Source organism: Poecilia formosa, unplaced genomic scaffold (genome assembly GCF_000485575.1).
Source record: "Poecilia formosa unplaced genomic scaffold, Poecilia_formosa-5.1.2 Scaffold475, whole genome shotgun sequence".
NCBI lineage: Eukaryota > Metazoa > Chordata > Actinopteri > Cyprinodontiformes > Poeciliidae > Poecilia > Poecilia formosa.
This window is the reverse complement of record NW_006800414.1, coordinates 49,267-64,537: the sequence shown is the minus strand read 5'-3', so window position 1 is coordinate 64,537 and position 15,271 is coordinate 49,267. Positions and strand designations below refer to the sequence as shown.

The following is a 15,271-nucleotide window of genomic DNA, read 5'->3' as shown; positions in this document are numbered from 1 at the left end:
GTGTGTGTGTGTGTGTGTGTGTGTGTGTGTGTGTGTTCACAGCCTGCTCCAGCTTGGACCACCTTCAGAGTGGGACTTTACTGTGGAGTATTCCTCGTCTTGATTGTCACTGTAGTCATTACAGGTATTCCACGCACACACAGCCAAACAGACATGTTGACAATGAAAAGTTGACTCAGTTTTTACTTCATGGAATTTGATGTTGTCCACAAGTTATTTTTATTATAGGTCACATTGTTGCTTGAGGGAACATATGACTCTGACTCAATGTAGACTTACACATTAGCTATCCTGAGTTGGGATAAAATTGCTACAAATCCCTCTACAGCTGTCTGTGCACAGGTGGTGATCATATACAAAGACCTAAATGTTCAAATCATTTATTACTCCACTCTAATCAATTATTATGATCAGTTTCTCGTGTCCTATCTGCTGCTAAATTTGTATTAAGCAGATCAAATGACAAATTCTTCTGGAGAATATTGTTAAGGAAATAGATAAGTCTTAGCTAAGGTGAAATGCTGAGTCAATCAAGAATGAACCAAAATGCATTTTGATTATTATTTTATTAAGAAATTAAGTAAAGAATACAGCAATGACTCCCCTCCCTAGTCCAGGGAAGTGAAGAAAAGATGAAGTTACATCGCTTTTCATTTCCACCAGCCCTCTTACAAAGATTGGAGAAAAAGGGAGAATCCCACCAGTTTCAGTTTACTTTCACAACTCTGGTATTTGACCTGCAGACTGTGACCCTGGATGGTTCAAACCCAGGTCAGAAATACCCTTTAATATGCGTTTCCAGTGAGCTGCCTCCAGCATGAAGGGTGCTTTAAAGCTAATTGATTGCTTGATTGAAATAAAAAAGTTTGACATAACAATATGCAGAGGTTAGTGGTTCTTCTGCTTGGTTCTCCTTTGGGTCGTTGTGTGTCATGCAGAAGTTCTACTTCCTGTCAGTCAGATCAATTATCTCAGTTCACAAAGTATTCGGGTAGCTTTCTGGGTTTGTTGCATATAAAATTCTGGAGTCTGTAGTGTGGAGAATATTATTTATGATTGCTTTGATGCTTTTAAAACTGCATGGATGATTGAATGTCAGTTTTGATATTGCCAGCTTGCCAGGTCCATCTTGAAAAGGTGATTGTGAATCTCAACAAAGATTTTTATCTGGTTAAATAAAGGTTATTATTACAAATATGTATTCTACGGATATCTGTAAAGCCACAACTTAAAGATGTTAAAAAAGTAGGAATTTTCTGATCAGGTGTTATTTTTCTTATGATCCAATTCATTTAAGAATAGTTTAAATCCCAGATTTTAACTATAAAAGTCAGATTTTCAGAAGTTCATCCCTATTAATTTACACCAGATGAGGTGGATGATATGATAGCTGTTCTATTGATGAAATGAAATCACATACATGATGATCATTTAGTGCCCATCACATTTATAATCTAACATAAGAATGACGAATGTCATCATTCTTCTATTATCTTGGTGATAAGATTAGCAATTGCACAGCTTGTATTGTGCAATTAAGAAAGTTCAGTTCAGTTTTCTTATATAGGATTGACAAACATTAAAGTGACACTGACACAATAAAACCACTTAGATTTAAAAAGATGAACTCTTGTGCTTTTATTCTGTTTTCACAAAAGCTTTTAATAAAAAATATTTCTCACAGAATACTATAAGTGAATAACTATTATGTTCATAGATGTGTTTATTACCATTCAGTGATTTGGAGGTGACAGATATCCAGCTCCAACCCCTCACCGTTGGAGTAATGTTGGAGTCATCGTTCCTTTCTGATCAACATGGCTCAGAAAAACAGCGTTGCAGTCCTTCAGTAGAAGCAGCTCCCTCTTATTCATCACTCCATCTGGCTTCCTCCTTCAAAACTGCAGATAAATTGCTCAGATCTTTGCTGAAATCCTCACAATTTCCTCCACTTTTGTGTTTACTGTTTGACTTACCCTGATTACATCACAAGACGGCGCTGGCATTTAACCCAGTTACTACAGAGGAAAACGGTGACACTCTGCATTCCCGTATTCTGTGAGAAAGGGTGGTTTTATCATGTCAGTGACACTGTAAGCTCAGTTTATTATTTCAATTTAAAAATGCAGAATCACCTTAAATGTACTTATACTACGGACACAGGTTCTCTGCATTAATACTTTTACACCACAACATATTCAGTAATGTGACCTCTTCTTCCTTCTTCTGCTGTTGCATCATGTTTCTTCCAACAGGAGCTGTGAAGATTGGTGGTTCTAAAGTCTGGCCTGTGGTCAGGATCTACAGAGGAGGCTTCCTGCTAATAGAGTTTCTCTTCCTTTTAGGTGAGTGCACACCAACACACAATCACTGCAAAGAACTTTTAATCACTTTTTAGAATCATTTCTCTACAAATGGTTGTTGCACTGAAGCCCTCCACCCCCACTTATACCGCTTTGACATGCTTTCATTTAAGTAGCTTTTATAATTGAATTTTTTGTGCTCGTTTGGTTTTCTTTAATAAGACATAGAGATGCACCAATCAGAATTTATTGACCAATTTCAAACAGACAAATTCATGTCATAGACTTCTCCTTCAAGAAAGGACTATAGAGCTTTAGTAATAGAAGATGTGATTTTCAGAACACACTGATGTCATGTATGAGCCCTAAATTATGAATTGAAGGATATGATTCCATTCTTTTCTCATTTTTTAGGGATCAACACCTACGGCTGGAGGCAGGCAGGAGTTAATCATGTCCTCATATTTGAACTTAATCCCAGAAACAACCTCTCCCACCAACATCTGTTTGAGGTGAGATCTCTCTCTCTCTCTCTCCTTCTCTCTCTCTCTCTCTCTTTCTCTCTCTGTCTCTGTCCCTCTCTCTCACACACACACACACACACACACACACATATATCTCACTTACACACACACCTCACTCAGTGCCCGTATTGATGTGTTAGATGAACTGAACCAGTTTTTATGTTTGGCTGCAGATTGCAGGCCTGTTGGGGGTGCTGTGGTGCGTCAGCTTGCTGTCAAGTCTTTTCTGTGATAACATCAGGATTCCGATGCAGGCCAACCCTCTGGCTCTTTATGGCTTCTTCCTCCTGTTTCTCATCAACCCATCAAAGACCTGTTACTACAAGTCCCGCTTCTGGCTGCTCAAGCTGCTGGTAGGGCCTCTCGATCACAATACAATGTCTTCTTATTTAACATTTTATTCAGCAACACTGTTATGCAGTTTTTGTGATGCATTACTGTGACAACAAGGTTTTATTTTTCACCTTTGGGGGGCACCTGTTTAACCAATTAATCAATCAAGTTTATTTGTAATGCACGTTTCAGCATCAAGGCACTTCAAAGTGCTTTACATCATAAAAACACAAAAATCAACAACTGAAACATTATATTTTGTCAAGTGACATCATTACACATGAAAATGTTGGTAAGCGTTTTATTTATTAAGGCTCAAAAGCAGCTCTAAACAGCTAGGTTTTTAGTCTTGATGTAAAGGAACTCAGTGTTATGACTGTCTTGCAGTTTTCTTGAAGTTTGTTATAGATTTGTAATGTATGGAAGCTGAATGCTGCTTCTACATGTTTGGTTCTGGGGATGCAGAACAGAACTAGAACCAAAAGCTCTGAGAGGTGTGGAACAACAGTAGATCTGTAATGTATTGTATTGCTAAGCTGTTCAGTGATTTATAAACTAACAACAGTATTTAAAGTCTGTTCTCTCAGTGTAGGACTTTAGAACATGATGTGCTCTATCCAGCTTTTAACCAGCGTTTTCTGGTTAAAGCTGGTTTTAGCTTTTAACCAGAAGCTAAAACCAGGTTCTGTTTTTAGCTCAATCTCACTAAAACCAGAATCTGACGTCCTGGTTTTAGTGAGAACATCAGCAGCAGCTTCTGGATCAGCTGCAGCTGGAGGATTGATTTGTTAGGCAGACCTGTGAAGACGCTGCTGCAGGAATCAATGCAACTAAAAATAAATAGATGCATTTCTCTAGATCTCGCTGAGACATCAGTCCTTTAATCCTGGAGATGTTCTTCAGGTGATCATAGGTCGACTTTGTAACAGTTTAGTATCTCAAGAACACAAACGATACCTGAAGTATTTTTGCAGCTAAACTGTCTAAATTGGGTTCTTTCTTTATTTTTCAGTACAAATTCTGATGTTTTCATGTTTAATTCTACACTATTTTCCAGAAATATTGCAGAATTAAGCAAGTAAGAGTTAGTTGTTCTTACTTGAGTATATTTTTGTCTATTCTTCCCACCTCTGCCAATGTTCCATCCACGCTCCTCTTTCAGCAGAAGTTGGGCTCACTATTGTTTTTTCACATATTTAAAAGAAGTCTTTATTTTCACAATAGAAAGAGAAAAGAGTCAGGGAGGAGACATTAGACCAGAGGCAGCAGCAGGGCGATGATGCAGGGTCTGCTCAGGTAAGGAGCGATTAGAACCAGGCCCGAGTTTTTCCAGATATTTCAGAATCACATTCCAAACTATCTTTTGTCTGAATAGCTAGCATAGGCATCATCCTGTTCTCCTTTCAGTCAGTTTGTCTCTCACACATTGTTGTCTGATTTTGCATTTACAGAAACATACTTCAAAGATCGGACACATTAATTTCTGAGATGTTTGAGCTAAAGCTTATGCTGAGCATGATTACTCATCATTTTCTGGTGACTCATCTAAACCTTTTGTCATTTTTGTTTATTTTGTATGAATAAACAAGTTGATTATTTCATTTTACATAAAGATTTATTTATATTAAATAAAAATCCTGTGGCGCCGGGTGTCTGCTGTAGCTGTTGGTTACAGCGGTACAACTTGGTTAGTCAGCTTCAGTTCCTCCCAAGAAATCAGTGAAAAAAAGTAGAAGTAGAAAAAAAACCTGGCAACAGTTTTTCCCTTGTACTAAGTCAATATATAAGTTGTATAAATATTACAAAATATATCATTTTCAATGTTCCAACAGCAGGTAGTGTTCTCTACATCCTTGCTGTGTGCACAAATGCATTTCATGTGTATGAAGTTACATATTAGATGCATCAGTCTTGGAATTAATAAGTTCTGACTTTGAAAATGTACGTCAAATTTTATTAATACACTGACTTTCAGAGGATCTCATGTCCACTGATTGTTTTTTCCACATTTCTTCATGTTACAAAGCAGATGAATATTTTTGAAGAGTCAGTGAACTGGACCTGTGTCCTGTCTGCCTCCTCCACAGTTCAGAGTGGTGACCGCTCCATTTCATCATGTTGGATTTGCAGACTTCTGGCTGGCTGACCAGTTAAACTCTCTGGTGGTGGTTCTGATGGATCTGGAGTACATGATCTGTTTCTACAGCTGTGAGCTGAAGTGGACAAAAGGGGATGGGCTTTACAGTGACACAGGTGATATGATCCGAAAGGTCTCTTGATAGAAAAATATCTGGCTGATGCTGACAGATGTGTTTGTGTTCAGAAAGCGTGTGTAACACCTACTCCTATGGTGTGCGGGCGGTCATCAAGTGTCTTCCTGCGTGGTTCCGGTTCGCCCAGTGTCTGCGGCGCTATCGGGACACCAAGCGGGCTTTTCCTCATCTGGTTAATGCTGGGAAGTACTCCACTTCCTTCTTTGTCGTCACTTTCTCCGCCCTGTACAGCACACACAAAAGTAAGATGTTTACTTCTACACATCTGGTTTGGCTAATGAGATAAAGTCTTCCTACACCAGGGGTCACCAACTCCAGTCCTCCAGGGCTACCATCCTGCAACTTTTAGATTCTCCTCTGCTCCAAAATGTCTGAATTCCCTCACCAGCATTCATTCCTCTCTGCAATAGGCTGGAAACGAGCAGTTCATTTGATCCAGGCGTGTTTGAGCAGAGACCATCTAAAAGTTACAGGATGGTAGGACTGGAGGACTGGAGTTGGTGACCCCTGATCTACAGTCTGGAGAAACTAGAATGTCCTCTAGATCTGAAAAACTGGACTTTGTTTGTGGAAACACAAAATAGTTTTTATTCCCTGTCCAACGTCTAAATACTTCATCTGTCCTTCTGTGAGCACAATCATCCAACTATCACATTGCCTGACACACACACTCACACACACACGTCCATCCATCCATGAATGAATGAATGAAACAGTCTAGATGACTTGTGTCTGTCCCACTCTGACATTAGAGATGTTTGATCTCCTCATACAAACTCACCCACAAGTGCAGTGCAGAGGAAACTAGTTCACTGTTTCTGGAGCAACTTGTTGCTCTCCTTAATGTCTGTGAGTCGGTGAGTCTTTACCTCCTAACTAACTGCCAACTCCTTCCTCCACAGACTCCGAACCCGAACACAAAATCTACCTGTACTTGTACATTGCCTGTTTAATTGTAAGCTCTTGTTATACACTGATCTGGGATCTGAAGATGGACTGGGGCCTGTTTGACCGAAATGCAGGAGAGAACACCTTCCTACGGGAGGAGATAGTCTACCCGCACAAGGTGAGCTTCAGCAGAGCGCTGTGGGATCTGTGCTCACTCATGTATAATCTACTGAGGTCTGTTTCATGTCCTCTGTCTCTTCAGGCCTATTACTACTGTGCTATAGTGGAGGATGTGCTCCTGCGTTTTGCCTGGGTTTTAACAATCGCTCTCACCTCGCTCACCAAGTTTAAAGACATGTCTGACATTCTGGCTACCCTGCTGGCTCCGCTGGAGGTCTTCAGGTGCAAAAAGGATTTGTCTTCCTAAAACATCTCTTCATTGTCTATTTTTTGTTTCTTTCTCATTGAAAACATGTTATTGATTTTCAGAAAAAGATGCAGGCATTTTTTTAAAATCCTTTATTCAACATTAATAGCATCAGTAATCGGGGACATTGAACAGCATTAATGCACCATTTATGGATTGTTTTCTAATTTCCAGACGCTTCGTGTGGAATTTCTTCCGACTTGAGAACGAGCATCTGAATAACTGTGGTGAGTTCAGGGCGGTCCGAGACATCAGTGTGGCCCCTCTCAACGCCGATGACCAGACGCTGCTGGAGCAGATGATGGACCAGGAGGACGGAGTCAGGAACCGGCAGGGCAAGAAAAGCTGGAAAAGAAGCTACAGCATGAGTCTGCGCCGGCCACGGCTGGCCTCACAGTGAGCATTCATCCCAGATCAGCATTCATCATATTCTGCTATATCATAACTATAGTCTGTTTTAGTAGTGTATTCCACCCAATACATGCATTCCTTATAGTTTTCCTCAGAATGTACCAATCAGAATTAAGTGGCCAATCTTCAGTTTTTGTGAAGTTTTGCTTTTCTGCTATTATTTCATAAATGACCTCGTTGGCAGCAATGGATACTACTAACAAAAAGGTTAGCTCTGCTAAAACTGAAGCTCTAATCATAAACATTGGTTCAACTAAAGTCCTATACCAACATGATATCTAGCAGAAGCCAATGCCACTACTAATTTGCAGAAGCTAATGCTAAAGCGTTAACTTCAACAGTTGAGATGTTTCAATGACAAAATGTGTAATATCTCCTGACACTGGGCCAAACGTGGTTCAGCTGACCTTTCACTCCCACAGGGATCAGGATTAACTGAACTTGTTCATCTAAATAGACGTCGTTTTCCTGCCATCGCCTTCTTGAGCTCAGAGCTTCATACTGATGAAGAAAAGGATGGATTCTATCTGCTCAAATATTCCTTGCTGTCTTCCATGTTCTTTCAGCAAACAGATCAGACAGAGCTGTTTGTCATTATTTCACCATTAACTACCTGCTATTGAAACAATTCATTAAAGTTTGTCTTTTATTCTGCAGCTCATGTGACCAAACCAGCTGAGGAGATGAAAAGTTAAAACATTCTCAACAATTGTCTTGTACACAACCTCTGGTTTTCTAACTCCAAGACAACCAGGTCTTCCTAAAAGATCGAGTCTCTGTGAGCATGTCAGTGTTTTTAGCAAAGTTGAGATGAATGTCCAGGAACGACCCAAGGTTACTTCAAAATAAGAAAATGAACATAAACGTCTAACTACTTGAAAAATAACTAAACTAAAAAGCACAAAGTGAAGGTTTACTTCACCATAGTCAAGTAAATTTGCAATTTAGAATTTATCTTGGAAAATTAATTTAGAGAAAGCTCAGTGTGCTAAATGTGTTCAAAGTTATCTCTGCTTTAGTGAATTAGTGGAAGTGTTCAAACCACTGATTATTGGAATTTATCTATTTTTCTCCGAGATAAAGTTTCACATCTAACAGACAGTCACCTTGTTAGTAAGAAAACCGATTTAGAGAGACAATATCACTGTTAATTAAGCTAAGTTCAGTCACAAATGGCCAGATTAATTACCCATTATTATTCTAATTATTAGTGGTGGTAATTGTATTACTATTATGATGGTAGCATTGACAGTATTGGCATCAAATGTATTGATATTATTGTATAATTGTATGTCTCCTTTCCACCAACAGATCCAAGACTCGTGACACCAAAGTTCTGATCGAGGACACCGATGATGACTCCTGACATCAGGCCACGCCCCTCGCCTGGGTCCAGAATTTATTCAAAGGAGGAAACTCCGCCTCCTAAGCTAGAGATTACCCAGCGAGCGGGCGTTGAGCTCAAGAACAGGACGAGGTTTGACCTCTGAATCATTTTCCCATCCACAAGCCTCTGCTGGGGTTCACAATTATTTCAAGGGAGGAATTGTCAGCGTTTTAAAGCAGCTCTGCAGCTCCTCCACCTCCAATAAAAACTCTTCCCAACCCAGTGGAAGGCATGATCCTTCCTGATGATTACCCAGCAGTGGACTCCTCCATTATCGCTCTGAGTGTCCTCAGAGCCTCAGCATGAACAATGCAGCTACTGAAAAAGCAAGCACCCCCCACCATGACAGCGATGCTCAGAGAGGGGCCCTCAGTGGCACCGGGGTTCCTCTGTTCATTTGGACCAAACAGTGAGAGAGAATCTCTTCTTCCTCAACAAGAAAACTGAAACGGTCTCTTCCTCTTCCCCTCCATCATGATGCAGCAGACAGCTCCAACCACTCCCCCAGGCCCCGCCTCCTCTCTAGCTCCTCCCACCTCATCATCACAGAGCTGCCTTCTTGCACCTTACATGCTTTGGAAACACCAACATGCACTTTGTAGAAAAGGTCATCCACTAGAGCAGTGATTTATTTCAATGTTTCTGCATGTATGAGGACCCAGGGTGACGATCAACACACTGACTGTCATCAGACATGTTTGTAATCGTGAGACAAACTCATTAAGTCGGGTTTGTGAAAATGTTCAGAAACAATCAAGCAGGAATACAAGTGAAGATCTGACTGTTTGGGACAGCAGCTGGAGTGAAGTTCCTGATGAAACAATGAAGATCCCACAGCCAATTTCCACTGGGAATGTGAGAAGAAACACTTGCTGTTAGAAGACAATGTGACTGAGAGAGATGCCCAAACACCACCTGCTCACTCAGTGTCTGTCCTCAGAAATCCAAACTGAAAATCTAAGGGCCCAGAACAGGGAGGCTAATTGTTCTGTTGTTAGCACCTGTTTAGTTGAAGTGCATCAGAGGAGAGGTCACCTGTCTGTCCCACACTCATTTACACTGCCAACATGAGCATCATAAGAGTGAAAAGATGCATTCGCTGCAGGTGCATGTGGCAAATGAAATCATCCAGTCTGAAATCTACCTTAGAACTGGTTCTAGTGTTGCGCTGGTGTGGATCAAACATCACCTCATTGGGCCCAACATGCACACTTCCATCATAGTTTTCATTTGAAGCTAGTATGTCGTCCTAATGTCACCTGCCAGGTTGTGCAAACTCAGATATTCTTTTCCTTTAAGGCGTCCTGTAAGGGTGAATGTTTTCTGTTTGTCAGTGAGCAGCAGTAGAAGCTAATGCAGTGCATGTTCTTCACGTGTTGGTAGCTCATGTCGGAGCAGCCGTGTCGTCATCACCAAGCCTTTGTTTGGACACGATGGAGCAGAACCTTTAGATTCTGGTGGTACAAGGAGGTTGATGATGCTTTGTGTCTAATGTTGTAGATTTCTACCTGGTTGAACATTAGAGAGCCACTTGGACTGTTGTCACACTTAGTTTCTTTGCTGGTTGGTTTAACCAAGAGTGCAGAAAGGAAAATCCATCCCATCTTGATCAGAAGGAAGCTGGCATGTGAGTCGGCTCCTCCTTCTTGTTGGCTGGCTGGCTCTGCTGTACAGAGAGGATGAGGAGCTCACCTTCATATTTAGAAAATCATCATGAAAAATCTCTCTTGAGGTGTTTTGGCTGTTAATGTCAGCATTTTGGACCATATAAGTGCTGTTTAGTTTTGTGTGTGGACGTTTCCTTGTGTTTTGATGAGGGAGCAGTTGTAGGAGCCTCTGTGTTTCCCACCAGGGCCTGAAATAAGTGGGAATCGATTTGAACTCACGATATTTTCGGCATGTTTGCACCTTCACCTGCTGCACCACAGCAGCTTCTGGGCTGTCTGTCAGACATTTCTGCCTCTTCTTGTCAATTGTACATTAACTTAAAATCTCCATTATTTTACAATGAGAAAATGGACCAATATGTTGACTGACCTAAATTTATTCTCACTTTCACTTAATAAACATTTTAGCCTCATTTCGGCCATCTTAAAGCTTTTTAACATTCCATAGAAAGATGCAGTCTGTCAAACACAGCAGCCCATCATGAGTAAAGATGCTTAGCACTGGCTCAGACAGATGACTCATCCTCCCCTTTTCATCCTTCTGCTAAATATTTCCCAAAGTAAAGTGTCGCCCATGTGGTCAAAATCTTTGAAAATGCTTGTTTGTGATTTTTATTTCTTGTGTTTGTCTTCAGATACAATGTTCACTTAGATCTTACCATTTGGTAAAAGCAATGTTTTCTTAAGTTGTGGGCCATAGCATATTTTAAAAAATGTTATTTTAGAAAAGGTGTTAAAGAACCTTGATTTAAATGGTGGAATTTGCAGGACCAAACCAAAGTTCTTTCAGAATGTCTTAGGAATGTCAAAGTTGAAGATCTGAATCAGGAATAGCTCACTCTGTACCAACAGATCCCAACCAACTCCTGACAACACTCCAGAGGTGACTGGACCAATCAGAAAGCCGTGCTTTGCGTCTGCCTGCAGGGAGCTCTGTGGCCTGTTCTGATACCGAGGTCACTGGGTCAGTTACATGAGTCATAAACTGCAGAAACCTGAAGAATTCAAGTTGCATGTCTTCAGAACCTTAAACTGACTTTGGACTGAGCAATAAGTCAACAGTGTTACAGTGTCAATTGTTGAGAAACAGTGCTCTGATGAATTCAATGTTCTCTGTATGCATCATTCGGCAATCAGGGTTGCTTCTGAGGTCTATGTGACTGAGCCGACTGCTTCAGGCCAACACCTTCCTCTCTGCTCCATCTGTCCCTCTGGAAGGTTTTTCTCCCCAAAAGGGGTCATGATTTTCCAAAGTGTGACTTTTCCTTGGATGACGAACAGACTGTGGCCACATCAACTAACTGGTGTCCACTTCCAGTAAAAGTTATGATGCTCTCCGTCAGTGGATGATGTTACAAACTGAATGAAAGTTACTGACAGTTTATATGTGACACTTATGACTTTGAAAGAACAGATGATTAAAAAAAAGTTCAACTTTCACATCGATCAACACTCTGTGACATCATCGTGTTTGTGTCTTCTAACCAGTTTTCAAAAAGAACACAGATGACTTTATCCACACCCTGATCCTGCTGCGCCACACTCTGGAACTCCTGATTACATCTTATATATGTGTATATATATAATTATGAATAAATGATTGAGAAGCGTATAATCAATGACTGTGCTATTGTTGTCTACATGTTAGCAGTGTGATGATACAGAGGTGCCTTGTTCACCAAACTGTTCCAATTTTGTAGTAAAAATGGCTAAAGATGCAAATTGTGGCTCTGAGTTGTTCTTTCATGTACAGGTGCTGGTCATAAAATTAAAATATTATGAAAAAGTTATGTCAGCAATTCCAGCCAAAAAAGGGAAACTTGTATACTATATCCATTTGTTACACAGACTGACATATTTCAAATGTTTATTTCTTTTAATCTTGATGATTAAAACTGACAACTAATGAAAACTACAAATTCTTTATCTAATAAAATCAGAATATTATTTAAGACCAACACAAAAAAAGGATTTTTAGAAATGTTGGCCACCTGAAAACAACATTAAAAGTATGAGCATGTGCAGCACTGAGTACTTAGTTTGGGCTCCTTTTGCCCAGTTACTGCAGCAATGCGGCGTGACATGGAGTCCATCAGTCTGTGGCATTGCTCAGGTCGTGCTAGTGACCCTCAGCTCTTCTGAATTGTTGGGTCTGATGTATCACATCATCTTCCTCAGACCAGAGATTTTCTATGGAGTTCAGGTCAGGTGAGTTTGCAGGCCAGTTAAGAACAGGCATGTCTTTGTCCTAAACCAGGTCCTGGTAGCTTTGGCTCTGTGTGCAGGAGCTAACTCCTGTTGGGAAATGAAATCTGTATCTCAATAAAGTTGGTCAGCAGCAGGAAGCCTGAAGTGCTCTAAAACTTCCTGGTAAGCGGCTACGTTGACCTTTAACCTCAGAAAACACAGTGGACGGACAAACCGTCACTGACTGTGGAAACTTTGACTGGACCTCAAGCAACATGGATTCTGTGCCTCTCCTCTCTTCCTCCAGACTCTGGGGCCTTGATTTCCAAAAGAAATGAAGAATTCACTTTCATCAGAGAACATAACTTTGGACCACTCAGCAGCAGTCCAGTCCTTTTTGTCTTTAGCCCAGCTGAGATGCTTCTGATGCTGTTTCTTGTTCAAGTGGCTTGACAAGGAAAAATGACAGCTGAAACCCAGGTCCTGCATATGTCTGTGTGGTGGTTCTTGAAGCTCTGACTCCAGCTGCAGTCCACTGTCTGTGAATCTTTCCCACATTTTTCAACACGTTTTGTTTCACAGCTTCTAACAAATCAACTTTAATGTTCATTTGCTGCCTATATATCCACGTTTTACATCTGGCTTAATTTACAAGCTAAGTTATTGAATTATTGAAAATTATGGATGGATTTACAGACTGCAGTAGGCATGTGGCATCCGAAGGGGGGGTTAATGATGCAAAGCTATGAACCCTGAAGTCTGCAGTCTTTTTGTTGTTCCTGTTCATTTATCAGACTGAATATTTGAGCTGCTGCAGCAACAATGTCTTCAGTTCAACATCTGAGAGAGTTTGTCAGTGACAGACGATGTCCAGTAAGGAGAAGAGCTGGGCCGTCAGCGCGGATCACTGGACATCACTGGGCAACCTGCTGCTTGCATCCAGAGCTTTATTAGATTTTATTTTACAGACCAACATAGAGTAGAGCATGATTTTGAAATCTGACATTTAAATTCAGATTTTCGTTTATATTCATCCTCTTGAGCCAATACTTGGAGAACCATGTTTGGATGTTTTTTTTTTTTTTTTTTTAACCAAATATCTAAGCAGCTGTGGCTCAAACAGATTGGATGGAAAACATCTACAAACTTCAGTTTGCAATTTTTTCCATAAACTCTCAGCTGGTCTTATTTTTGAACTTTGACTAGACCACACAGGGGGTGGTTACAGTTACCCTTAATGGTCAGCATTGTGCTGTGTGCATGGTGGGTAGTTTTTCTCCACATGTGCAAATGATTTCCAATAATCTGTCAGCAGATGGACAGGCCTCACAATCCTCTAAATGAAAAGTAGTCAGTTGAGGTGGTTCAGACACATGATCAGCATCCCACTGCATCTCAGTCCCAAGCTGTTGTTATGGGTCTCTAAACCAGGGTTTTATACAATCGGTGTTTCACACTAACTTTAGCAGAGAGAGAGAGAGAGAGAGAGAGAGACAGAGAGAGAGAGAGCTATCCCCTCATGGACTGACATTGTTCTGCTGGCCCAGAATCTATAAGTGACAAAGAAGAGAGATTAGCAGAATGAAGAGAACGGCCAAAGAAGATCACAGAATGCACTGACACCACCTGGATCATGAAGACATGATGAGGATCAGATCCCAGGTCAGTTATCAGTTCTTCTCTTGCCTCATTCACTGCACATTTTGTTTTAGTTTTATATTTTGGTACAAGCATTAGTTTATAAATCATGTACAGAATCAGCCAACAGGACGACCGAAGGCTGTTGGTCATAGCAGAATCACATGAGGCTCAATGTTGAGAAGAAGAAAATAATCTTATAGCTGAAAATCACAGGAAGGAGCTGATCTCCTCATACATCTCAAGTTATTATTGTATTTCTGTAAATAGTGCAGCTGCAAACATATCTGCTAAAACAAAAAGAGCTGCAGCTCTATGCTAGCTTCCTCGGTTTGGTGCAGGTATTTATCAGGATTCTGTGTAAACTTTAAACTAAATTACCAATAAGAAATCTGAGGCATGATGGACAACTGAAACCAGAAGTTTACATATACACCAAATGAAAAGACATAGATTTTTTTTCTCACTGTCTGAAGTTAAATCAGGCCAAAATTATCCTGTTTTGGGTGAGTTAGAATGTTCAAACTAACTTCTATTTGCTAAATGCTAGAAAACATAGCAGGAATATTTTTTAAAAATGTGTTTTGTAACTTCTTTTGAATTCAGAACTTGCTTTCAGAATGTTTACTGTCTCTATAAACGATAGAGACAGTCATCATCCAGATGTCATCTGGATGATGACATCATCATCATCCAGATGATGATGTCATGGCTTTGGAAACCTCTGATTGGTTCACTGACATATTTGAGTTATCTGGAGTCACACCTGAGGACATTCTTCAAGGCCGTGGAACACACCGCTTTCTGGTTTGACACGATGGGAAGGTCAGCAGAAATGAGCCAAGATATCAGGAAGAGAATGATGGAGCTGCTCCAGTCTGGTGAAACGTGTCCTGTACTGACATGGGCAGCAAGGAGGAAGCCATTACTCCAAAAGAAACATCAAAACATAGATTGCAGTTTGCAAATGTCCACAGGTACAAAGACCTTTATTAATGGAGACATGTCCTGTTTTCTGAGGAAACTAAAGTGGAGCTTTTTGGGCAGAATGACCATTGTTACATTTGGAGGAAAAACAGATGGCGATGCTTGTGCCATCCTAACTGTGAAGAATAGAAGTGGCAGCATCAAGTTGGACACTTTGTATCCAGAAGGGATCCATGCATATTTACCACCTCTCCAAATGTATTCACTTTTTTTTTTCAAACATTAATTTCTTATGCACATGTTAGA

The 15,271-nt window shown here is 40.5% G+C and overlaps 1 protein-coding gene across 1 annotated transcript in view; it reads left to right on the top strand.

Annotated features, from left to right (window-relative positions):
- LOC103156343 (xenotropic and polytropic retrovirus receptor 1 homolog) overlaps positions 1-11,935 on the top strand; it is a 45,031-nt gene extending 33,096 nt beyond the window's left edge. The window contains exons 7-16 of the mRNA XM_007578342.2: positions 43-124; positions 2,256-2,345; positions 2,718-2,815; positions 3,001-3,180; positions 5,248-5,413; positions 5,484-5,675; positions 6,336-6,499; positions 6,584-6,723; positions 6,923-7,144; positions 8,471-11,935. Coding sequence (XP_007578404.1) covers positions 43-124; positions 2,256-2,345; positions 2,718-2,815; positions 3,001-3,180; positions 5,248-5,413; positions 5,484-5,675; positions 6,336-6,499; positions 6,584-6,723; positions 6,923-7,144; positions 8,471-8,525 — 1,389 coding nt within the window. The 3' untranslated portion in view covers positions 8,526-11,935. The remainder of the gene's footprint in view (positions 1-42; positions 125-2,255; positions 2,346-2,717; positions 2,816-3,000; positions 3,181-5,247; positions 5,414-5,483; positions 5,676-6,335; positions 6,500-6,583; positions 6,724-6,922; positions 7,145-8,470) is intronic.
- The last annotated feature ends 3,336 nt before the right edge of the window (positions 11,936-15,271 follow it).